At 37.9% G+C, this 26446-nt stretch overlaps 2 protein-coding genes across 3 annotated transcripts in view; one reads left to right on the forward strand and one right to left on the reverse strand.

Moving 5' to 3' along the window:
• The window catches only part of METTL25 (methyltransferase like 25), a 47744-nt gene extending 29061 nt beyond the window's left edge, over positions 1-18683 (reverse strand). Inside the window, exons 1-5 of one of the 2 annotated variants that reach the window (XM_066550660.1) lie at positions 18428-18683; positions 14327-14491; positions 9647-9747; positions 3185-3817; positions 787-931 (exon numbers count right to left, since the gene is read on the reverse strand). In XM_066550660.1, coding sequence (XP_066406757.1) covers positions 787-931; positions 3185-3817; positions 9647-9747; positions 14327-14491; positions 18428-18680 — 1297 coding nt within the window. In that variant the 5' untranslated portion in view covers positions 18681-18683. The remainder of the gene's footprint in view (positions 1-786; positions 932-3184; positions 3818-9646; positions 9748-14326; positions 14492-18427) is intronic. The other variant, XM_066550659.1, reaches the window with a different exon arrangement.
• Positions 18684-18749: 66 nt separating this feature from the next.
• On the forward strand, positions 18750-25019 carry CCDC59 (coiled-coil domain containing 59). The gene is made up of 4 exons (XM_066549890.1): positions 18750-18890; positions 20117-20339; positions 21100-21199; positions 23742-25019. The coding sequence occupies exons 1-4, from the start codon at positions 18755-18757 to the stop codon at positions 23901-23903; spliced, it is 621 nt and encodes a 206-aa protein (XP_066405987.1). The 5' UTR covers positions 18750-18754; the 3' UTR covers positions 23904-25019.
• The last annotated feature ends 1427 nt before the right edge of the window (positions 25020-26446 follow it).

Below are 26446 nucleotides of genomic sequence, written 5' to 3' on the forward strand. Positions count from 1 at the left end.
TGTGTCTGTGAAGTTCCCTGAAAGAGCTGAAGTAAATTTTCCCAAGCCATGCCTTTTTCAGATTTATTGATATGATGATCAGGTTGTAGCATGTCAGCATATGGTCATTTAGACATATCAGCTACGTACCACTTGTCTCAAGAAAGCCAGTTCCTTAAATATTTTTCATTATACACAATTTCAAGTAAAAATACCAACTTTCTCTCAAAAATGAAACCCCCTCCTTCCCATTTGTAGGAAAATGTGCCTATATTCTGAATCCATAAACAATTTTCATGTTATCTTCCCAAGAAAAACTCTTATATATGTACTGTTTTATGATGGGCAAAGACTGGCACAGTACCCAGATGACTGTTTTGTTGAGTATTACCTTACATTACAAAATCTTAACTCTGGTCATTGTTTCATATGTACAAATTAACATAATTGGATGTTGCACGCAGATAGCCAAGGACAAAATGTGGTACAAAATATTTCAAAAGGATGGAAACATACTGGACTAAAAGAGTCTGTACATTTATAATTGAGTTAATGAAATAAAACCAGCTGTAGTTATAACCATATAAAAACACTATGCACTTATGTCCCTAATCTCAGTAAAAATATTAGGAATGTTGGCATAATGGAAAAGCAACAATGCATCTGGGAGTGAATTACCCTCATAAAACAAATAAAACCAGTACTAAATAAGCCACTGGAAAGAAACAAACACAAGGAGGTTATTAATTAAAAGGTATAAAACTCTTAACATGCAAACTGACAGCCACATGTTAAGCTCAGAATTACCTTCTTGGTTTTCAAACTGTTCTGACAGCAGATGGTAGCAGCAGCCCACACTGCAAACGGCTTTGATTTCAGGCTTGGCAGTAAAAATTCGTAGAGTATTTGCAGCAAGATCTCCACATGTATGTAGACCCACCATCATACAGTCCTAAGAAGAAAAAGAAAAAAAAAGGCAACAATAAATCATCTCCTTCATCAACTGATAGAGCACAAATAAAAACAAACTCCAAAACCCAAATGTGGTGCAAATAGTGAGCTGCAAGTTAGAAATACCCAACTCCACGAGGACTCCTGCTGTTCTATTCTAGAATTTTTCAACGCTAATCAAAGCTCTTCAATGCTAAGAAAATATGGTGAAAACTGGCCATGATGCAGAAGTTCAAGACTATGAGTAACATAGCTGCAGGGAAGGGAATATCTACATGTTTACTGATCACAGACCATTTTCTCTAGTCTTTCTTAGGTTTCCTGTTCATGTTATTAGTACCACTGCTACTTTTCTTAGTAAAGATTTCTTGCTGTAAATCTGGCTGGACCTATCTAAGGCATTTCTGCTAGTTTAAGTTGTTGAAATCAAAGCAACTTCCTAAATACAGGTTTAAGGTGAAGAGCAGCTTTGTCATTTTCCAAACACCATCACTGACAGTTTCTCTGTATGTCTGCTACTATTGAACAACAAATGGGCATTCTCCTTCACAGCACAAAGTAAGAACTTCAGCTTCAGATGCTCTGCTCTTCTGTCCATTCTATTTCCTACTTTCCTTTTTTCCTTTGCTTTTGCCTCCATTTCTCCATGAAAATCCTCTCTCATATAACCATTCATAACAAGATATTTCCCTTCTGACATTATCGGTTGGGATCCACGTGGCAAACATGGTGTTGCTTTGAATTACAGACATATTTATTACTCACAGAATCAAAAAGTCATTAGGGTTGGAAAGGACCTTAGAGATCACCTAGGCCAACCCCCCGTGCCCCACAAGACCAGGTTGCTCAAAGCCTCATCCAACTCGGCCTTCAACACTTCTAGTAGCATACATAACTTCTTTGGGCAATATTTCCAGTGTCTCATCACCCCTACAGTAAAGAATTTCCTTTTAGTATCTACCTAATCTAAATCTATCCTCCTTCATCTTAAGGCTTGTTATATCGTTACATGCCCTCTTAAAATTATCTCTCCAGCCTTCTTGTAAGGTCCCATTTAGGTACTATAATGGAATGTGCTATAAAGTCTACCCAGAGCTGTCACTTTTCCAGGTTATCAACAAGAAATTAGGCCAGGGTCACTCAATTGAGATACCATTCTATAATCATTCTGATTTTATCTGATTATCTCACCCAGCTGTATTACACAGTGCATTCATGTCTGAAACAGGAAAACTTCTGCTTTCCTCTTTCAAGTTCCATGACAGTATTTTTTTATATCAAAAAGGCAGTGATTTAGGATTTCTTCCACCTTCAGTATTGTACAAATTACACACTAAGAGGATGCACAATCCAGCTGTGCAAATGTATAGGCATATGCTTCATCAACAAACCCTGCTGCTCAAGGGCGTCTTTCGCAGACAGACATGAGTTTGCTCCACATGTTCTCAGATACTCAGCTGCATTTATAGCTCAAGTTATAGGGCTATCAGCACAAACTAATGGTCTTGAATCAGAGATTATTACACCCTGGAATAAAATAGCTTGGTCACTACTGAACACAGAGAAGTTTTTATCATTCAATAAAAGACTGAATGCATCTACTCAATCAATGCATGTTAGTTCAGGCATAAAAACTAAACATACAACCTCAGAGTTTCTAGACTTGTGCCACTGGCAGCTGAACTTGGGCTTATTTGTGTAGACACAAACCCTGCTAGCTAGTAAATTACTAAATGAAAGAAAAGTAATTCTGAAAAGTCAAAATAAAATAATTCTTTACAAAATCTTCATCTTAAATACTATACACAATAAATTCTCCTATGCCTTCCCAGTGTGAATGAAGGTATAAAAATATGTAACTTGAAAAAGTAACTTTCAGGAAAATTGAAACTCGAATGCTTAATATATGCATCTATGTGGTAAAAAATAATAAATTCATAATAATTAGATTTTCTCTGTAATGACAGTTGTAAAATAATTGAATATGCTGTTAACTTTGCTAGCTGATTATTATCTACCTCATAAATTCTAAAGACTGATTCAAAAACATCCCAACACATATATCAAAATATAAATACAATCTTTATATGATAGACATACTTCTGCTATCTGGTTAAAAACCATTATTGGGCCAGAATATTCATTTACACCAGAGATAGTACTCTATGTACACTCAGAAAACATGTACACATTAAAATGGCAATATAAAGACAACAGACAATCTAAATACAGTAAATATTTAGAGTAAAATAACCTCCAGATCTGTTATGATGTCACTGAGTTCTGTTTCTGCAGTGATGCAAGAGGTCAATGGAAGATACAGGTTCGATTCACTTGACTTTCTTGCTTTAGTCTTGAGAGATGTCATTTTTCTTTGTACTTTTTCCTCTTCACAGAGTTCCCCACAGTTACAATGAGATGAAGAAAAATCTTCTACAGCATCAACAGGAAGAACATTTAGAACAGCAAGAACCTCTTCAGAAAGTTTGGTCTCATGAGACTGTGTCCCAATCCCTAAATCAGCTTCAGTTTCTGTGTTGGTTTCAAGTGTAGCCATTTCTGTGAAACCACAAGAAGGAACTAAATCTTGGATAATCACTTGGCCCTGATTTTGAAGACTACTGGCATTATTTAAGAGCTCTTCATTGATTGTTTTACAATTAAGTTCATGTTCCACTGGCCTGTCATTTGCCATTTCCAAACTCTGGCTTTTGAGGTTTTCTTTTCCTCGACTCTGATATGCTCTCCAGTGTTTCTTCAATTTTCTATTTCTTTCATGAGCACCATTTGTGTTGGAGCTTGAGGAGTCAATGCCATAAACCTTTAAGTTATATTGCATGGACAAAAATGAACTCAGGTAGCCTTTCCCAGAACCTATATCAATCACCTAGATAATGGAGAAAAAATAAAGGAAAAGAAAATTGCTATATTAATGAGCAACAAGGCACACTTTAAGTGCAAAATTATTCCCTAAAAATTTAAGCATGGATTGAATAGTTACCTTATTAGCATCATACCTCTCAATGCACTTAGTTCTTTTGCTTTGTTGGTCCACATTCTGACTTTAAAACACAGAATTAAGTCTTAACTGACGTGCTCCCGAAAACAGACATTGCAATGTTTATGCAATTCACATGCCCTGCTTCTTGTAAGGACTTTCAGTACATTTTTTGACAGAGACCTTTCTTCTGCCAAAAGAATAACCATAAACCACCATCAATTCCACCTGCCCTTGCTGAACTGAGTCAGAGTTAGCAAATAGACAGTTCACAGTATTCAGCTTTAGGCACCTAATTTCCACACTGAGGAGCCTACAACCAGTGGGTGTACAGCAAAAAGCATCTTTAGTTTCAGTGCTTAATTTAATCCCTTCAGATCTGACCTAAAGATGGGTGATATTGATACTCTTTTATGTCAGAATGCTTGTTTATTCTGCTTTCCAATTCTGTGAAAACAACCCATACAGTTTTGTTTAACATGAGAATGCTTTTCTAATAAACAAAGGGTCTCATAATCCACATGTACTTTCCACTGCCCATTCTGGAGGAAGGAGTGTTGGTACCAGTTTAATTTGTATTACAGCTGATATGGTGCTAGTTCAGTGACTGATGTAACTCAGGAGGGAAATACCCTTACAAAGTGTTAGCAAAAGCAAGAGTAACCTGAGACCTTTCAGTACATAATCACAGCTTTATATAATGTATGTTTTAATATGTAATAAATACATAACACAATATTTTATAAGAATTGGCAGAGTCACACTTCTCTAAGGAAAGAAAACTATAACATTCACTTCCGTCCAGTTATCTACTAAAAAATAATATTGACTAGATATAATGACTTCTTTGTAGAAGTTCATGGAAGTGTTTGATTCAAGAACACCTATGTTTTGTCCTTGGTCCGTCACATGCTCATAAGAAATCTTACACTGCTACTGTTAAACCTAAATTGCAGCATACACTACATTGATACATCTTAAACTCAACTGTATAGTTTTTTTTACCAGGTAAAAATATTCAATACAGCACTATTCTTACTCAATGAGAAAGAAAGATTTATTCATTATTGTAATAAAAAAGATTTGGACATCCATGGAATTAGAAAGAAAAATTTGAGTCACTAAAGACTATGCAAAATAGTGGAGAATACTATTAGGTAAACATTGTAAAAATATTCAATATTCTTACTCAATGAGAAAGAAAGATTTCTTCGTTATCGTAATAAAAAAGATTTGGACATCCAAATTAGAAAGAATTATTAAGAATTAGAAAGAAAAAATTGAGACAATATCACTAAGGACTATGCAAAATAGTGGAGAATACTATTAGGTAAAAATTGTTTATTCATGTAGCACATGGCATTCTCATGGGTAGTCATCATGCGATATTGATTAATATTTGCAATCTAGACAAGCTTCAACCATAATTTTTTTTAAATAAATCTGTACAGGAATGAATTAAATGAAATGGAATCTATATAACCTAGGCATACTTTTTAAAATGTCATTCATTTGTCACATTCATCACCAATATTCTGCTCTACTGAGCCCCAGTGAGGCCACACCTGGAGCACCGTGCCCGGTTCTGGGCACCTCAGCACAGGAGAGACCTGGAGCTCCTGGAGCACATCAAGCAGAGGGCAGCAAAGATCATGAGGGGACTGGAGCACCTCTCTTATGAGGAAAGGATGAGGGAGCTGGGCCTGTTCAGTTTTGAAGGGAGATAACTGAGAGTATAAGTTTGTGAAGGGAGTGTGTCAGAGGATGTTTCCAGGCTCTTCTTGGTGGTGCCAAGCAATAGGACAAGAGGCAACGGGTGGGAACAGATGCACAGGAAATTCTACCTGAATATGAGGAAGAACTTCTTTACTGTGCAGGTGACTGAGCACTGGAATATTAAGATATTAAGGAATAATCTGGGCACCATCCTGTGCCACGTGCTCTAGGATGACCCTGCTTGAGCAGGGAGGTTGGACCATGTGACCCACTGTGCTCCCTTGCAACCAGACCCATTCTGTGTTTCTGTCATTTGAAATGAAAGAGAAGTGTTGAAGGAATAATTTTACCCACCCTTTTGTTTAACAGCTATTACAATTGTGTAGAATATGCACACCTCCACTTCAAGTTTTGAATTTTTTCCGTAAAAAGCAGTTTTGGGACCCAAGAGAGGGGTAGTGAATAATTCCTAAGTGTGACCCCTATTGGCTGTAGAGACCTGCTGCAGCTCAGGGAAAGTTTCTCAAGTAAATAGAAAATAGTAACACATTGTTAAATTAGCACTGGGATTTAGAAACAAAAGGAAAAGTTGACTAAAAATAGCAAGCAATGATCTTGGGCTAAACAAATAAATTGAATTAAATTAGTCCCTGCTTTACCTTCCATTGATTACACAGGGAAAGGTAATAAGCAATCCATAGCATATCTGTCAAGCATGAACCTTTAAAATGAAATTTCCATGATATAATAAACTCCAAAGGTCTTGTCCACAGTGAGTTGGGTCCTATGTTTAAACACAGTTTCTGGCACAATCAAGCATTCCAACATTTCCCAGCACCAAATCACAAATGTAATGGATGCTGAATGCAGAATTAAATCATCCTTACATTATACACTCCAAGTCTTGCTGCACATGCTGCAATTTCCAAGGAAAACTTTGACCAATACATTAAATAAAACAAATGTGTGCTTAAGCAAAGAGGAGTCAACACTGGCTTCTTTTCAGAGTTTAATCAAGAATTTCATAAAAAATAAAGTTCCACTTATATGATAGGAACAGTGCTTAAAAGGGTCAGCAAACTACTGGAAAAAAAAATGCCCTTTAGTTATTTTGCTTTAATGTTTAAATTAAAATCATAAACCTAGAAGTGATTAAAGTGGTAATAAAATTTTTGCTTTTATTCCTATTTTGCTATTCACTATTGTACATTATAAAATACCACCAGAGAGCAATGTCCTCTACCACCCATTATACAACGTGGGTATGGAGGTGAAACGGAGGGCATTTTCCAAGCTGTGAGTGATCTGTAATATCTGAAAGAAACACCCTGAGGACATGTGCTGTTGTAAAACATGTGGTGTGTTTTCATGGTTCTAGATTTTTTAATTAAATGCTACATTATTTTGTTTTGCAAGAAGGAGAGAAAAAATTCAATAAGGAAAAACTCCTAAAAATTTATAATTGCAACTTTTTTTTTAAGTTGAAAGAAAACAAAAACAAAAGGAGTTGCTTTTTAAAGACTAAGAAGGAGGCTTTTCTTTATTTTCCAAAGTAACAGGAAAGCTCTTCTCATATATTAGAGATTTGTAACTTCGCACAAATAAATATTCTTATAGTGCATGACTAAAATGGAAAAAAGTTATTATAGAGCAGTCAGCATTTCATATTTAGTGATACACTGCAATAATATTTTTCATTTAATGTTATAATTTTTTTAAAAAGTAAACAGAAAATAACCCCATGTATAGAGATACTCCAAGCCACCTGATAAAAGTATTAATCCCTGGATGAAACTGCAGCATATTGACAAATACTTAGTAAGGACTGGTTTGTGATTTTATTAGTAACCAGCTACATCGAAACTTTGGTTAAGTTATTAAGATGGCTTTACTTTTTTACTTTCTGAACAGGGTTTTTGCTTTCCTTTCATTCCTGAATCTCACAGGAACTATTTAAATCTAAATGAAAACGCTATATGAAACACCACTTTCCAGCAAATGCAGAGACCACTTACTATTGCGCTGTAAGCAAAGTATACCCTCCTACAGCTTTTTCAATACGTGAAAGGACTGAAAAAACTAATATTTGCCTGAAACAAAAGGTAAACAAGGCAAAAAAAATTCTCATGAGAGAATACAAGACATCCACAAGTGTGCTGCTGATGTATTTCTGTTCTCTACAGAGCACCCCCACTTTGGGGCTGTGGAGGGCACCCACACTTGTCACTGTGGTGGCTCTTCAAGGGCTGCAGGAGAGCCTGCCTCCCATGGCTGTAAGTGATTGCAGATGCTCACAAACTGATTGCGTCTCACCCTGAAATGTTTGGCCTTAATTAAAGCTCTCTATTTACTTGACAATCCCAGGTGTAAGAATACTGCCTAAAACTTTGTCTTCATCAGCTGTTCCTCACAAAACAGATGGTCAGGAACTGAGAATTTTGATCTCTGTTTCCAAGGATGCCACAAAGGCCTGACCCAAATCTAGCAAGAGTACAGCATCATTTACTTATCTAAATTAAATTCAGTCTGAGCCAAATAACCTCCTAACCAAAGTTCAGCTTCAGCAATTCAGAGCTGAATCCAAGTTTTGGGGTTTTCCCTGTGATGGGAGCAACAGCAACTTGGGATGCTGCAGGTACATCCATTTAAAACTATACTCATACATATTTACTTACAAGAAAAGAATACTCAGAGAAAATACCCTCATTATAAAATCTGGGCAGGTACCTTATTAACCTTTGGTTTTAAACAAATATAGTTTGTTCTCCACAAATTTTTGTGGGAATGAATATTAGCCTGGAGGAAATAAGTCTCCATTTACAGTTACAACTCCTTGCATGGAAAGCAAGTGCAGCTCAGATGTAGAAAGAAATCAAATGTCTGTTGAGAGTCCCATGTCACCTCCAGTTTAAAGCAAGGATGAAGCTACATTGGCCAGTTACCAGCATTACAGAGATTAAAATGAATAAACGAACTCAGCTCACCTGAAAAATTTAGCCTTACCACAACGCAGGCCTAAAGTATGGAATTTAACATAAGGTTTACCACTAAAAAAGCTTACAAAAAAGCATATGTATGTAAACTGAGGAAATGGTTTTGGTACACTTTGTCTAACAAAATATGAAACATACTACTCAAAAATGTCAAGTATTGCTGAGGGGCTCGTGTTTTGTCAACAGATCCATAAATAAACCTCTACAAGGTTTTACTGAAACAATGATCTTAGTGTAATGTGCAGTCATAATTACATGTATATTAAAAAAAGGTTTAAGCTACAATCAAATTTGAGAAAGGAATCATGCAATTCTTCACCACCCAAAGACAAACCTAGCATGTGATGTACGTAACAGCCAACTCAGGCAGTAATTGCTTGGTGATAATGGTGTTGGGTGTCCAGGCCTCATACATGTTCTACCAAATGTATTTCATACACACTCACATAAATCTCTGCTTAATTTGGTCTCTCTTCAAACTAAAAACATCATAACTAGATTTTCAATTTATAGATCTCAATCCATGTTAAACAGAGGTGAACAGCATTAAACAATAGGAAATTATTTAAATCTTGTGTCAGAATAAGAGGAGCTTTCAAAATTTCTCAAGGTATTCAGCCTTGGTCTCTGTGTGACACTCTTGTGTGCATGACACAAGGCAGCTCTCCTACTGACACATGTGCAACACTGCCAGCAATATAATACTGACAAGCAAGGCAGCACTGGTCCAAAAAGCAGAACAGTTTTTAGCTGCTCAACACATAGAGGATGATCTTTTTAAAATTACTCATGAGTGATTATGAGTCACTGAAAGGCAGTTCCTTTGGAACAATACATTTGTAAACAAAATTGTCCTTCAGTTTGGCTCTAACAGCTCTTCTTTAGCTCCAATTTGGTACAGGAAAAATAAGAACAGCAGCGACAGAAAATCAAAGTGGTGTATTTGCACAAAAAAAGGAGAATAACTCAGAAGGTGCCTGGTAACACAAAGTAAGAAATGCTTTCTTACCTGCTTTATCCCACAATAATTTGCTATGCTGTCTACCAGCTCTGACATCACCTGCACTTCATGTGATTTCTTATTATTCATAAACTCATCTGGTTTGATACCTGCATCAGATTAGGAAAATAAATATCCATTAACACAACCTGTAATAATAAGGATTCTTCATCAATCAGGAAAAAAAAAAGCTACTATAGACTTCACTGTTTATATATTTTCAGGGTAGTAATTTTTAATTAAAAACTCACTAAATTATTACAAGAGTAAACTTCTGAACTATGGATGAATTAGAAACATTCAACACCATGTAAAACTCAGGTGTTTTTAAGATGTAGCATATTTAATACCTGACCAGGTATTAGACAGTGGCTACAACTATAAAACGGTACTATTTCTTCCTTTTCATTGAAAAATATTTATTTTTGTCTCATTTATCACATTTACCTTTCCATAAATGAAATGTAAGGGCAGGGACAATAAATAATCACATTGTACACAGCCTGTTAATGCTGCAGATTTGCTGACAGTATCAAGAGGGAGATATCTCTACTAAAAGCTATGAGCGATCCTAGGAAAATTCAGAGGAAGATGAACTTTCCTTTTCTTTATTTACGCTCTGGATTGGTTACAGAACTGTTACACCTTTATGGCAGAAAATCACTCATTTCAGTGTTGATGGAGAATGTGTTAATGAGATGGAGTCAACCTCCATCATGGGTTAACTGCTTGTGGAGAACACCAAGCAGTCCTTTGAGAACCTCTGTGCCACCCAGCCAAAGCAGGAGCTCAGAAGTCACTTCCCTGGGAAAAACCCACATGTTTCTCTTAGAGGTCCAATGCTGCAGTACACTTGGATCTAGTTAAATTGATGGTAAGTCTGAGTGATGGTAGAAGAAACTGGATCATTAGTGATGAGCATGCTCCTAGAAAACAGGACTTTTCTACATGACTGGGTAGATTAATATACTTTCCCATTTTCTGCTTTATGCACAGTATGTATTCATCTGTCCAGAAACTGATCATTAGGCAAAAACCATGCTCATGTCTTGATCAGATCATGCTGGGAGCAGAACCAAGTGTGTTACTTCTTTAAAAGAGAGTGGGGAATTGAACTGAGCTCATAAGAAACCCAGTGTTTTCTCTATTTTTCCCAAACCCCAAGGGATCTGCCTATTTCTTAAACATCTGGGGTTTTTATAATGAACTGTTATGACAATACTTAAAATCTAATATAGACTCTATGAACTGACAAAAGGAAAAATAGACTAAAAGACTTAAACAATACAAATAGCAGAAACAAGTGTTTGTCATCTCATTGAAGAATTTCCTTAACTTTAAAATTGTTAAGGTCTATACAGCATCCTCAAGAGCTCTTAATTTGTAACATATCAGGTTAAAGAAAAATAGACAGGAAAAAAAATTTAAAAAGAAAAGAAGTCTCTCTTTTTGTTTATGTTTGAATATTTTTGTGTCTGGAGAGGTTCATCAGAAAAAGAAGCAGAATTGGAATGAGAAGAAACAGACATTTAACTTCTTGACAGAAATAAAAGTTGTTTTTTCTCCAAAGCAGCACTGTCACTTTGGACAATGACCACACACTGCACCTTTACTTTTTTCTCTATTATGAACTCAAAAGACTGAATGGGGTAATGCTAGGTGAAGTACTGTCAGAGAGTACTTAATCCAAATTAAGCATTTCAAACATGGTAGAAATCCAGAACAATTACCTAACCTACAAAAGCTGAGGTTTCAGATAGAAAAGGCATAATTTGTTTATATCTACATATATAGTTTATTTATCACCTTAGCTACGAAAGCTTCTTAAGCACTTTTTGACTTCTTTCCCTACTTTCTGCAGGATAACACACTGTTTATATTTCAGCTCAGGGAAAACTATATCTTTTGGAGAAAATTATGGTTTTTAAAATAATTTTTTCCCTGCTTTTTATGCAAAATTCTGATAGGTTTTTCATTATTCTGAAAAACAAGCACATATTACAAACTAATGCAAACAAATGTATCTAGGGACTGTTCTTTATTGCCCAGACAACTGAAAATTTGTATTAAAAAAAAATATTAGTTTGACTCAAACTGTGTAAATTCTTTCTGCTCTCACAGAATTACACATGTACATTATACATGTACATTTCCTTATTATGTATACAACTGATGCAGGCAGAACAAATACTAATTTCAAAAACCAGAAATTTAGAGAACCATCTCCCTTTGTGATGAAAAAAAGACAGTGTGGTTTCAAATGCTTTACAGAAGCAGCTTGGATATGATAGAGTAACAGAAAGCTTCGTGTTACCAGTTTTAGTTGGTAATGAAATGCTGCTTATTTCCACTGGGAATCTCTAGCATAAGTACCTGTATTCCATTTGAAGAACTGCTTTAACTCTGTAGTGCTGTTTACAGCTGCATCTTTAGTTGTGAAGCTGAGCAAATTGAGGAGAGACTGTTTTTATATACAGCTAACACAGATGTTTTTAAGATCTCCTATGGCAGCGTGCAGGGGTTTTATACCGCAGAGACGTGTGGAAATTCAGATACACCAGATACAGACGTATAAATCCATAGTCCACACCACAAAACACCATCTATACAGAAGTTTACTATGGTGATCTAAATCCATGATCCAGAGTGAGGAACTGGACTAACCATATACTCAAAAAAACCCATTCTGAGGAGAGTGATATTCCAGCACATGGAATTTAAAGATGGATTCATTAGTATTCACTGCATGGCATGATTATTACCTTGGCCCTGAACACACTGCAAAGGTGGAGTACTCTCAATCCAGCCCTCTCTTGTGGGTGGTTATGAAGCAAAGGGAATACCCTTCAGACTCAGAACTCCATTCTGAGTAGCTGTGTCCACAACATGCTTAAGATATTTGTGCTTCCCAGTTATTACCAGGAAGGATAGCAATATATCTACATTAAGATTGCAAAGGAGCTAGAGAACTATGTAAGTATGCAAACTGTGGGAATAGGCTCAAAAGTCTGTTTGTCTTAGAGGAAGAAAACAAACTAAAAACATCTGAAACATAAACAGAATTATCTTGATGCATATTTTTCAGAATATAAGCAACACTATCATAAAGTTGCCAGTTTTCTCAGACTTCCATTTCTTTCAACTTGCAAGCTTTGGCATGTCAGGGAACAAACATATCTTCTGAAATATAGAAATTAGTTCAAAATATCTAAAATACCTCAATGATCTCAACTTTCATTTGGCAACTTCCACACTATGAATCCCTTAGTTGGTATTTTGCCTCTGCCAAATGATTACCAGGAACTTCAATTAAGTTAATTTAACTGATGTTTACTGCCAATTCAGCACAAAGGTTCTGAATTATAATTCTATTGTACACATTTGGAACACATTTTATTTTTCCCAAGAAGTACAACTCAGAAGTACTGCAAAAATACAAGCCCAGGCCCCGGTAACCCAACCAAGCATCACTTCTGCAACACAGAAATCAAAATATTCAGCAACTCCCTTATTCACAAAGGAATACTTGCATGGTCCATTCTGCATGACAAGAAAATGAAAGAATCCTCAAAGTTTTGGCTAAAAAAGTTAATCCAGGTATGAACTCAAGTACAAGAACGTAGAACTAGAGAATTACAGAAAATTAAGAGGAACATGGAGAATGAGATATAGTAAAAATGAAAATAATGAAAAAGCTAGTGGGAAAGAAAAGAAGCATACAGTTGTCAAGGAAGAAAAAAGAGTTTCTGATGAACTAAGGGCATAAGGAAAGAAGCCAGAAAGGAAGAGGAGAGCACTACAAATCATTAGGAGTACCTCAGCAATGGCATTCTAGTACTTCTAAAACAACCTGAGGAGCCAACCATGAAAAATGGCTAAATTGGAAAGAGGTCACTGTAGAAAATGGGAGAGATGCATAACATTTGTACAGTGGTGCTATCACTAAGGATAAGAAATGTCAGGAGTTTTAATGCATCCCAGAGATAAAAGGCACTAGAAGGCAAAGGCAGAGAGCTGCCCAGTCTGTCTCTTAAAAACTAATGAGAAATTTCAAAATGTAGAGAGGCTGAGGACTCCATGAATAGCACATTTGCAGTGAAATGACAGCAGTCCAAATAAGGACAAATGTCAGTTTATCATCTGATTCAAAAATTATAAGCAGGGTAAGATTCCCAGTGTCCAACTTGATGCCAATTTAAGAGTCTTTTAATTCAATTTCTTTAATTACAGAAAATGAAATTACTCTTCTTTTATCACATATAATTGGTATTAGTCCCAAAAATACAGAATTAATAAAATCTTTTTTTCTAAGACATCATATATTTGCCATATTTTAGGGTGATACTTCTGAGACAAGCATGAGTAGAAACTATGATTCTTGCCACTTGGGGACAAGACAAAAAAAGAGAATTAACAAGGTATCTCATATAGTGATGTGCCCTCTTCTCTGTCCCATCCCCTTTAAAACTGAATCCCATGATGAGTCTATAGACACCAAATGCTCAAATTTTAGCAAGAGAATCCATTTCGTAAACAGAGACAATAAAGAAACTATCCAAGAACAAATGAAAATGGAAGTGAGGATCATGTAGGAAAAGATCCTCAAACAACAAACTACCCTCCAAAACCAAAACTCTTGTATACTCCTATAGTGAATAAGTAAACATTAAAAGACAAATGAAAATATACCTGTTGCTCCTTTACTGTCTCCTTTCAGTGCTTCAAACACATCTTCTAATGGGGTGCACACTCCAAGGTTGGACAAAGAATAATACTTAGCAGCCAGGGCAAACAAATGTACATTGATAAGCTTCTCAGAGTTTTCACAAAATGCACTGGAAAAGATGTCATCATCTGCACATAAAACAAAAGGAAAAGATTTTTGTAAGCAGTGCTTAACAGCTCTCTAATACTGCTGACAGAGAACTACAGGTAATAAATACTTAGTATCACACACAACTGGCCATTTATCTTGCTTCCCTAAGTGGGAAAACTCATTATTTTTCTTCAGCTGCATTCCCCCTCCAGAACTGAGGTCAAATTTTGCTTTTAGTTGAATCAGTGTAAATGTGACGAAATCTGTTGTTTCAGCAGACCTACTTCAGTATAAATGACAAGCTAATTCAGTCAACATTATCACTTCTATTTACAGACTTGCTCATTATACACGTCCTAGTCAGCCCAACCTGCCAATATATGCTGCTAGATTTTTTTAAAGGAATGCAGCTGCTTAGTATATGAAATGTTTGGATTTACAATCACTCAATTCACATACTTCCCAAGTTGCTTTGTAACTGATGAATACTGGTAGAATTAAATTCATTTTTATTCCAACCAGGTGTTGGTCGGAATAAAAGTTAGATTCCAATATGTAGAACTGGATTTCTACACATTTTGTTGGATTTGTTAGATGATGAAATACCTCATTTTGGTATTTCTTACTATTGAGTTTCAAAAATGTACATCTATTTTTAAGGGAAACATATTAGTATGAATAATTTATTAATTTTGAGATTGTTTTGAATTGTCTAATTCCTCTCTATTTTACCTAAAACTATTTGTGAATTCTACATATTTTGCTAATAATTTTTACATATTTGAAATTCTTTTCAATATATAAACGGCACCCAGTCCAGCAATCAGACAATTACAAAAATTAGCAAAAAGTCTCCTGGTTTGTCTTTTGTGTCATAGGTAGATTATGAGGAAGTACATACCTAGCACAGTGGCTTTCCTGAATCTGGCATGACAATGGATACAGCTGTTTTGATTGACCTCAGCTCGAATGCTCTTAATTTCCTTGCATGACCACAATGAAAGGTCATGCATATATTACAGTCCACTGAAATCAGTCCCAAACCATGTTAATTTTCATTATATGACACTACAAAGGCACAAGCACAGCAAACAAATTTTGTATCTAAGAAAGCATAAATATTAACATGGTTTCATTGTCTGCACAGCACTTCTTACTCCTCTCTGTTACAAAATCTAAAAAGAAAGCCACGTTTCTCCATAAACAGCTTCCTTGTCTGAACAAATTTTAGTTAGTGTAGTCTTCGTGAAGGGTAAGATTGTAACAGGATATTAGAGATGAGAAATAAAGACCGCAGCTTTCAGGAATAAGGGGCAACTTTGCTTTACAATGTCTCTTCTGTAAGATTTATTACAGAAAGATAAGAAAATAGATGTGCTTTCACTTTTTCGGCAGCTGACATAAAATATAATTACTGTTCTTACAAATCTCACTTAACTGAAATCCAATGCAGCAATGCCTATGCTCTATAACACTCCTTAACTTGGTTATCTGGTGGAAGAACATGACAGAACTAGCAGACGCTCATATAAGATCACCCATAACAACACTCACCTAACTTAAATTTTTGTCACAGCTTGATAACTAAAAAACAGGAACCAACTGCATTAAGGCATCTGAAGCCTAACTTCAAGCTACAGAATGGCAGTTGGTGAACTTGGCATTATTTATGAATATAAAAAATGTTAGGTTTTTGGACACATTTGTACTCTGGATGCTCACAAGAGAAAATCTAGCTTGTGTTTAAACCAGTTAGTGTATACATTTGCAAACAAATCTTGAGAGGAAAGAAATACATGCCCCAAAGTTGGAATCACAGTACAAACAGTAATTTACAGTAAATTATGAAAATACTTAAACACAGATTTGTCTGTGCCTGGGTCCGATTTACAGCAATGACGTGATAAGCAAAATGCTATATGGCAAGTGTCAGCTTTTTGATGTATTCAAACCAGTTTCTGAACCTAAAAAGTGATCTTGCATTTTTCTGCAGGGTACAAGTGAAAACAAGAGTTCTATCCTTCACATGGTCATTAGAAGGAAATGACTTTGAACAAGAAGAGTAATTTCTGTTCATGTTGGGTTTCAAGATGGTCAGTTTCTGATCCCTAATGTTATTGAGTTGCACTAATGCACTCGAATAAGCTATGATACTACATGTCTCTCTCTCCCTCCTAATTTTAATACAGGCTAGCAGTGCATCAATTTGCAAATGTAAGTCGATGCTTGCAGGTATCTTCACTGAAAAACTCATATTCTATTATGAAGTATTTTCATCATATGACTGGATGGACGGATACCATGCAGTCAAATGAGTAAAGCATGAACCAACAAATCAGCAAGTATATGCCCACTCTGCTACAGTGCATTGTGTTAACTAGCATACTAGAATGTTAAAGTCAGATAAAAGGGGCAATTCTTTCTTTTTTATTTTAATTAGCAGAAACAATTCCTGCAGAAACCAAAGAAGAAATGTTGTACTTTAGTCACAGCATGAAAGCTTCATACTCTTCAAAAGATGTGCCATATTTTAGACATAAATTTTCTTTCTGTTACAGTAATCTCTGCATCAGATTCTCTAACGTTCATGTTGAATGCAGATTATTAAATTATTATCCAATTTTGAATTCTACAAAACAGTACTCTGCCCTCCTGATTCTCATGCTACTCTACAGGCCACCACCTAGGTGTTTCAATCATTCCATGGACTTTTCCATAGAAACAAGTTAGAGCAGAGTAATTTTCCTTTACTGTTTTCTTTAAGATGATTGCATCTGATTAGTTTTGTTCCAGCCTCTATTTACATTCAATTTTATGTCCTATTGCTCTGAATCCATTCTGACTCTGACATTACCTATCAAGAACATTAAGCCTGTCCTTGCTGCTTCCCAACACTTCTGCTGGCTGACCAGACCACTGTCTTGTTTCCATCTGGCTCTTCAAGGTAATTCATAATCCAGTGTCTTTTCCATATACAAATAAACTCTGTGAGATTTTTCCCAAATAACTCAACCCTTTAAAAATGAGCTTTACAGTTAATATTTTGAGAGGTCTTCAGATCCAACAGAGAAATGTTGCTAGTGACGTAGCAATTCACAGTTCTTCAATCTCTTTCTGAGTCCAAATCATTATCTTAGCTTGTTTTCTATGCCAAAAAGCACATGCTACTTTCTGTGGAGCCTCCTCTCACACTGCACACACTTTCCTGCCTCGAGTGCCATTTATTTACCGTAGCATTTCAGAGCTAATGCAATGTGACAGCTATCTACACTCCATATGCTTTGGCACGACGCTGGCTTTTCTCAGCTAAGTGCTTTGTCAGAGATTTCACCTTGGATTTGAAAGTGATCTCTCTGCTTGGGCTCAGTCCCCCAAACACCACAGCTTTCAGATGCTTTATCTTCATTTCTGTGCCCTGCCTGAAGCAACATTACTGCTACGTTCCCCTCCTACTTGGACTGCAGCACATTCAGCAACACAGCAGCCTAGCTGGCTTCCTCTTCACTTTCGTGAAAATCATTAAAAATATGAAGTGCTTCTTAAACAGATCTCGTCAGAAATAAAGCAGCTGCCTTCCCGTGCCAGACACTATTACAGACACACAGGAAAGCGGTGTTTAAGCCTTTTCCAGCTGTCCTCTGCATCTCCAGTCCCAACACTCTTTTAACTTTCAATGTTACATCTTTCCACTCGTGGAGGTTTCTTGTACGATTTGTTTGATTTGGGGTTTTTTTTTCATTTTAATTGTGCTCCTCAGGGCTCAGTCAGAGTGAAGGAATCCGACAGTTTGGAGTTCCCTTTCCAAACGAACAGGATGAAATTGAAGGGACCGTCACGAGCGGCACTACCGCGAGCCCCGGCAGTGGAATTCCCGGGCCGGCTGCGGCCTTTCTGAAGCGGGGCGGGTCCGACCGCGTCCCGTTCCCCGGCACGGCCGAGCGCCCCCGCTCCCCACGCCCGCCGGCCCCACTCACCGCACGGAGCCGCCGCGGTGCCCGAGCCCGCCGCCAGGGGGCGCGCCAGCGGCCCGGCCGCGCGCAGCGCCTCGAGCACGGCGTCGGGGCGCGGCGCCACGAGGCGCTCCCAGAGCCCGCGCGTGAAGAACTCCACGGTGTGCGCGCGGCACAGCGGCAGCGCGCGCCCCACGAACCGCGCCACGCGCCGGAGCGCCCGCGCCGCCGCCGCCGGGGGCAGCTGGGCCGGGAGCGCGCGCGACGGCCGCGACATGGCCCCCCGCGCGGCCCGTCAGCCCCGCGGCGCGGCTCGGTGACGTCATCACAGTGCGCGGCGCCAGAAGCGCGATGGCGGCGGCGAAGCGCGATGGGCCTGGGTCGCCAGCGGCGGCGGCCAAGGCGGGCGCGGCGCCCCGCGGGCCCGGCCGAAAGCGGCGGTGGAGGCCCGTCCTGCTGCGCAGCGTTGTCGGCAGCGTCCAGGAGGGTGAGTCTGGGCCGCCGATGTGCCGGAGGGAGCGCCGAAGGAGGCCCGAGTCCCTGGCCCAGCTGCGAGCTGGCTCGACCTGAGCGTCCCGGCTGGCGGGGGGTTTGGGCTGGCGGAGCCCGCAGCCCCACCTCGCCCCCGGTGTTCGTGGCCGTGGTCTTGGGGCTGGGGGCTGCAGGGCTTGCTGAGGCAGCCTGTGGCGGCCTGTGTGAGCTGGAGCTCCCGGGGCTCGGATTGCAGCCCCTGGGAAGCGTGGCGAGTTTAGGACTCGCTTTGAGTTTTTTCCATAGACAAGTGTACATTTAAAAAGAAGCATGTTTGAGGAAAGGTTCAGATTGTTGATAGGTAGTTTTGCAGATGTAAAAAGGAATAGGAAAAAGAGCATGGCCTTAAGCAGCACTTTGCTGAAGTGGCAGCTTTGGAGAAAGAATAAAAGGAAAAGTTGGGACTAATTTGACTTCCTTTTTGAAACTATTTTGTTGGTGAATATTTTGAAAGTCAGTAGATCTTAAGAGTAGTGCAATAAAAAATAAGGCATTAGGAAAAAAGGCATCTTCAACTTTGATAAGTTTTCTTTAATAGTCGAGCCTGAAACAGCCAATGTCTGAGCTTTCCTTTAAGCAGAAATGATTCTATGATGTCGTTGTAGAAAAGCTCTTCCTAGACGTGTAGAGAGAAAGTAGTAGCAATAAATACTATTTAAGTGGAAAGATGTAGTGGATTATTAATGTAGAGTGATAGGACGATTTAGTGACTTTTTTTCCTGTGTCACAGTTGCCGCACGCTTCTGCTGCTGCTGCTAGAGTTATTACTAGTGTTTTCTTGAGACTGCCCTTAGAAGCTTATAGTAGAATCTATTTTCATATTGCTTTAGAAGCTGTCAAAAGTAGGAGTGAAGTGAAATGGTAATACATCTTTTCACTGGATTCAGAAAGCATTGGCAAAGGTGCAGTGGTGAGTGGGCATTAAGCAGCAGTGTTTGCAGTGCTCTCCCAGTGTTTGGGCAGTCATTTTCAGTAAATCTGTGCAAGCTGCAATGCTGCAGTAGGGAACGACCTAATCATAGTGCTTCTTTCCTTGAACTTATGACTGGTCCTTATTGAAATTGTGACTTTTTTCAGTTTGGGAAGAAGACAGATGGCAAGGGTCCTGCCATTCAAACAGCTGAAAGGTTTGGTGCTGTTTTAGTGCAGGTGTGTTTAACTGCCTTTTCCTTGTGCTTTCAGGACGAGGATTTGCGTTTCGGAGGAAACAAAAGATTGAACGGCAGTACAGGAAATTGCTGAAAAAGAGAAGACAAGTGCATTCCCAGCAGGATGATCAGTTTACAGATACCTATCCAGAGCACTTGAAACATCTTTACCTTGCAGAGGAAGCAAAGCTTAAGAAGCGGCGCAGGACTCCAGATGATTCAGTGTCATCAGAAGAAAAGCTTAATAAAGCAGCCGAGTAAGTTTTCAAAGCATGTCTTTAAAGAAAGTAGTTTTTTCCATCACTAAAGAAATATTTTAGATCTTAAAAGTTCACATGGACTTCAGTGGGGTGATTTACTTTACTAAAAATGCTGTTATGTCTTAAATATGATTTCCTGCTTGTTAGAAAAATAAATGGCAGTATAACAGTTTTGTACTTGAGACAGTGAGGTGTCATTGCACAGTATTGCCAGCAGATGGAGGTGAGAATAAAGGAAAAATTTTTCATTGTTTTTCCGTAAGAGAATGATATTTCTAAATGAATGTTCTCATCTCTCTGCACTTGCTTCCATGTGTTGGAACTAGAAAGAGAGAATGCAGCTCTAAGCTAGTATGTTCAAGTTTTCTAGCTCTGAGGAGCTTGAATGATGGGGAAACTGTTTTAGGCAGTCTTTAAGCTTAAGGAAACATCATACGTGTGAAGATACAGCAGATAAGGTGTCTGCATTACTAACAGTTGTGTGCACTCTGGTCTTTGGTACATTTGGCATTGAAAAAGTTCAGTTTGTTATGTGTTCTTGCTGACTGCTCGTGTATGGCCTGGCATGGTGTTGCTATCATGTAAGAGTAGTGCAAAGAATCCATTCAATGTAGAAGGATGAGTGTTCTGAAACGTGTATTTGTAGTTAACTTCCCTGAATGTGCAAAAAGCAGTGGAAGACTGTGCCGTGATTCTACTGTGGTTATGTCTGCTTGATGGTACTCAGTGTCTCAAGAAGGTGTACTTTTTCCCCCAGGTCAGTTGGGACTCAAGAGAAGTTTAAAAATAAAACATCCAATCAGAAGGCAAAAGAAGACTATGAGAAAATAAAGGCTGAGCATGCTAGAAAGAAAGAGGTAAATCTTAAACAGAGTTCTTACTTGATGTTAAACAAAATCCAGATTAATACCATTCCCACCTCCCTGTCTTCCATCTGAACCCAGGGAAGACCATAGGAGGTATTAGAACTCACTCTTTCAATCTTTTTCAACTTGACAGTGGTATTCAGGCACGTGAGTGTTCAAAGGATCATTCTCTTTGTTCTTACTATTTTCATCTTGCAGTTGCCCGTAGCAGGATTTTATTATGTCAGTTGGTACATGAAAAAAAGCTTAGAGCTTGATCTGCATACCCCAGTGGATTATATTAGACCTCTTAAATTTTGTAGAAGGGGAAGTAATAGCAATACCATCATCTTATGATGAAAAATGAAATACCCATCCTGTTTCTTATGGCATTATCATAATGCAGTCTTCATTTTACTTTTTTATGGACTTTGACCAACAGTGAAACAATTAAATTTAATAGTATTCACAGTTAAAATTTTTAGTCATTCCCTTCATTTGAATTTAATTGGAATTATTTTATTGGAATTATTACAGGACATATTGTAATATCATCATTTTCAATCAGCTCACTTGAATTATTAATTTGAGTGGTCCTTATTTAGTTTTTTTCTCTCCCAGGACACTGTTCGTTGTGCTGTAAAATGGCACACAGTGTAGCATTGTAGAAGTTGTGTAACTTCCTCATGACATACTAAATTTCAGTAGCTACTGTATAAATATTGAATATATAGCTGTATAAAAGATACTGCTTTTTCAGCTATATTTAGTTTTATGCAAGTTGATCTGTGATTTTGGGTGAGTTACATGATTATTTAGCTGATGGCTGCTTTTTTGTGTATCAGCTACAGATGGTGTCAAATTAATTTTATGACCAGCTTATTTAGAGAAGATGGGAACAAGCATAACCCCAGCAAGACTGCAGGGAGTTCTTTTTGAGCAGCACATAGGAGTTGCCTGAGTGCAGGTGTTGGCATTTTTATTTTTGTTAAAGAAAGTTAGGCAAAACATGAGCTAAGTGCCTCAATAACAGTAATCATTTAGGTGGAGTACTTAGGTGGAACATGATGAAAAAAAGCTAGTATTTAGTAAAGATCAGAAAAAATATGAAAGTAAATAGCAACTAGACAGTAAGATGAATGTTCTTGCTTTGAAGTAAGCATTTGGCTGGTAGCTTAACTTGGATGTTGTTTTCAAGAATATGCTGAACAACAGAAAAATTATTAGATACAAAGTGAATTACAGGTAAGTTAGAGCTGGTGCTGCTCTGTTTTTTTTTAAAAAGAGGGAATAAATTGTCTTAGTCATTATGGTAAAATAAGTCAAGGATTCTGAAGAGGTTATCTGCAAGAGAGTTTATCTGTGCATATTTTTGCATATGCATATTTATTTGAATTTTTGGAGTTCTTTCCTGAGGCTTCTTAGATTTCTGTTTAGAAATTTTTCCTTGAATTATATCCTGTAAATTTTATATAAGAGAGCAATTCTTACTAGTTTTTGTACATCACTAAAGCCATCTATGCTGTGGAAAACAAAAATATGATCCATATATTATCATCTGTTCAGGCATTATGCAGAAATGCTTGTCTATGGGATCAGCATGGCATTGCATTTCAAAGAATAAACTTTATGAGAAGAAATTATCCAAATGAACTGAAGCAGTCTTTCAGTCTGATTTGTGATGTCTTGCATATTTTGGTACGACATGATATGAGTGAAGTAAGCTGTTTATCTGGCTTGTGGATGTTTGCCCAAATTACTGAGTAAAATTACAATGCTGGAGAAGGGGGTGTGAGATGTTGGATAAAATCTGAATGTAACATTGTGGTGATTATCCGTATAGTGTTAATAGTCCACCCATATATACTTAATGCTCCATTAGTAGTTTGGTTGCATGTGTGCTTTGTGAAAGGTTTTACAGGTAAAAATTTGATTAAGGTTTGTGTTTTCATTCCATCTCTTTGAAAAGTAAAGACAGAGTCTGTGTTGCTTTAAAGAGAGCAGGTCACTAGTAGTTGGTCTGGATTAATTTCCCCTAGATAAAGCTGTCCTAGTATCACAAACCTGCCCAACACATGGTCCAGATAGGTCCCATATCCTATCAGCCTGTCCCGTGCAGAGGTGTCCTGTATCCTAGCACGTCTGGTTTGGCAAGATATTCACATGGCAGCTGCTGCATCACTTTTTTCTTTCTTGCACTCAAGAGGAGAAAGTGGGCAATTTTTTGCCAGTTTGTCATTTAAAGAGAATATTCAAGGAGCACATTTCACAGAAAGGAAGTAGTATACATTGCAGCAGCAAGCCTTATTGTAGGATGTTCTGCTAAAGAAAGCTTGGTTCTTCTCTTGAAGCTTGAGGCTGTATAATTTGTTCTGATTGCAGTATGTGCTGCAAGAACATCCTGATTCAGCTTTAGAGAAATGGCGTTTCTATTGGCAGTACAATACCTAATTGCCAGTACCTATACAAAAATGAACTTTATTGCTTATAAATAGCTTCACAGTCCAGAGGGTTTGTAATTGTTTCATAATATTACATATTTATTTAATTTCAGGAAGCAGAAAAAAGAAAACAACAAAGAGAAGAAGCGCAACGTTTGTACAAGAAAAAGAAAATGGAAGCTTTTAAAATACTGAGTAAGAAGACAAAAAAAGGACAGCCAAATCTAAATTTACAAGTAGAATTTCTTCTTCAGAAAATACAGCAAAATACATAACCCCTGCATATATTTAAGTTAGCTGTGGACATTTTATTATATTACATTTAATAAATAATGTCTTTTTCTTTCCATATTACTTTTGTTATTGCCTTTATTTATCTCATCAGTCCAGTAATGACATATTCATCCTGAAAATATGTATTCTATGCTGAGAGTGAAAGGGATTTGGTACCTTGAAATAAATGGTCTGTATTTCTAAACTTAAATTCTGTTAGCTGTGTGACATCTTGAATTCAAAATGATAGGCTGTAGCACCATCTGACCATGAATCTAGTACTTCCTGCAATTGTGACTACTAAAATTGCACTCACTTGGGAGGATTAAAATGATGTATGTGACGTGTTTGATATCTCAAGAACGGCCAGATTTAGGAGCATGTTTTGTGTGCTCTTCGGTAGGTTGGGCATATGAAAACAAAGTACATATACTATACTTGGATGGCAAATTTTATTTCTCATTCTCCACAAAGAATAAAACTTGCCAAAGGTTCAGAAGTGGTTTGGATATAAAAATCTTGGTAAAATAATTTTGTCCCATTCGTAAAGCTGCTTTGTAACTTGTAACATGTGAATTGTTCTACCTTTTGTGTACAGCTTTGTCATGAAATTTGTTTTCTTCTATGTAGCTTTTAATTAATAGCAATTTGGATCAATATTATCAAGACTGGATTTATGTATTTTCCTGAAAAGAGAGGTTATCTCTAAATTTGTGTCTTTTTTTAATATCTTGCCATCACCCAGTTGAGAAAACACAACATTTGTCAGTTGAGAAACTGTAGTTGAGGATCCCACTTTGTGGATATAATTTACACACCCATATCTTCACATACGTACCTGTAAACACTGGTCTGATTTTCAGGCAGTATGTTATGATCACTTCTTATTTTAAAACGGTGCCTTGTTGTCCAGGTGGTAGTGATTACTGTTGTCAATGTTATTTTAAAACCAATCTTCTATATATAGATATCATTTTGTGGTAATTTCAGTTGCTGAATGTTCAAGTGTATGAGCTGCTGTTCCTTGATCCATACAGTAATCTGCTCCGAAGGCAGTGGAGGTACGCTCATAAATTGCCTTTGTACTAGGAGCAATAAATCATGCCAAAACTTAGAAATGTTTTGTGTTTAACAAATATTTTCTTTGGGAATGCAGAAAGAGTACTAAACACAGTTAACAACATACACAGGGACACCTTCCACTTCTGCATCATACTTTGGATTAGAGCAAGTTATCCAATTTTCACTGCATGAGTGGGGGCAGGGCAGCTCTTCCAGCCCCCACCCTCACTTGCTGTATCTGTTCAGAAGAAACACACCTAGGAATGGGCTGCACTGTCAATCAGTGGGGCTTAAGCACATTCTTGATGTTAATCACCTAAAGAGAAACAAAAATGAAAAATAAAAAGCTACCTCATTGTTTCTCTGACAGCTTGTTAGTTTTTTCCTTGAAGTTGCAACCTAAGCCTTATTAATTTCTGGCAGAGTAGTTTTCTTTTTTCCTTTTCTTTTTTTTTTTTTTACAAGAAGAACCAGAAGAGGATCTGAGGAACTACAGGTCTCACAGTTTGACCTCAATGCCAGGGAAGGTCATGGAGCAGATCACCCTGACTGCCATCACACATCAGGTGCAGGACAACCAGGAGATAAGGCACAGCCAGCACGGGAGTATGAGAAGCAGGTGCTCCTTGACCAGCCTCATCTCTGTGTTAAGGTGATGTGCTTAGTGGATAAGGGAAAGTGTGGATGTTAACTACTTGAACTTTAGCAAGACCTTTGACACTCAGGAGAGACCTTATCCCTCTCTAAAACTGCCTGAAAGGAGACTGTAGCCAGAGGGAGGTCAGCCTCTTCTCCCAGGTACCAAGTGACAGGACAAGAGGAAATCGTGTCTCAAGTTGCACCAGGTTTAGACTGAATATTAGGAAATATTTCTACACCGAAAGAAATTTTTCACCCAAGTTTTAAATTCCAAGTTGTCATGGTTTGACACTGGCACAATGCCAGTGCCCCCATGAAAATATATGCTCCCTGGTGTCTGCTGTGAGATGTGACCAGGAATAAGCAAAGCAGGCCCCCACTTAGAAATAAAGAAAACTTTATTAACTAAACTACAACTCTTAATTAACAAGGAACACACAGGGAAAATGAAAACTTTCCAAAAACATTTCCTCCTCCCCCCACCAAATTTCCAATACATCTATCCCCAAAATCACCACCTCTCGGTCCATCACCACCCTTCAGACAATCAATTCTCAGTTCATCAAGAGGAGAGGAGTCCTTCTTGTGCCATAGGCTTCCCCTGGAAACACAGCTGAAGCCTCCTGTGTTTCCATGTCACTCATGGCACCGCCCGGAGTACATCTGCCGTCATGACCTCTTGCTTCCATGTCCAGTGCTCTCACCACTGCACATGGACCAGAGCTGCTTCTAGGGTCTTCCTTTTAAGGATGCTTTGTCCCGTTCCAAAAAGAGCACAGTCTCACTTTTGGGACACCTGTTCCCCCCAAATTTCACCCCCTGGGGCCGAGGGGTCTCAGCACTG

The sequence above is a fragment of the Molothrus aeneus genome, chromosome 5, assembly GCF_037042795.1.
Source record: "Molothrus aeneus isolate 106 chromosome 5, BPBGC_Maene_1.0, whole genome shotgun sequence".
NCBI classification, from domain to species: Eukaryota; Metazoa; Chordata; class Aves; order Passeriformes; family Icteridae; genus Molothrus; species Molothrus aeneus.

Coding starts and splice junctions, on each gene's coding strand:
- CCDC59 (XM_066549890.1), top strand. CDS start 18,755: ATGGCGGCGGCGAAGCGCGATGGGCCTGGGTCGCCAGCGGCGGCGGCC. Junction 20,340..21,099: donor AAGCTTAATAAAGCAGCCGA/GTAAGTTTTCAA, acceptor TTTTTCCCCCAG/GTCAGTTGGGACTCAAGAGA. Junction 21,200..23,741: donor AGCATGCTAGAAAGAAAGAG/GTAAATCTTAAA, acceptor ATTTAATTTCAG/GAAGCAGAAAAAAGAAAACA.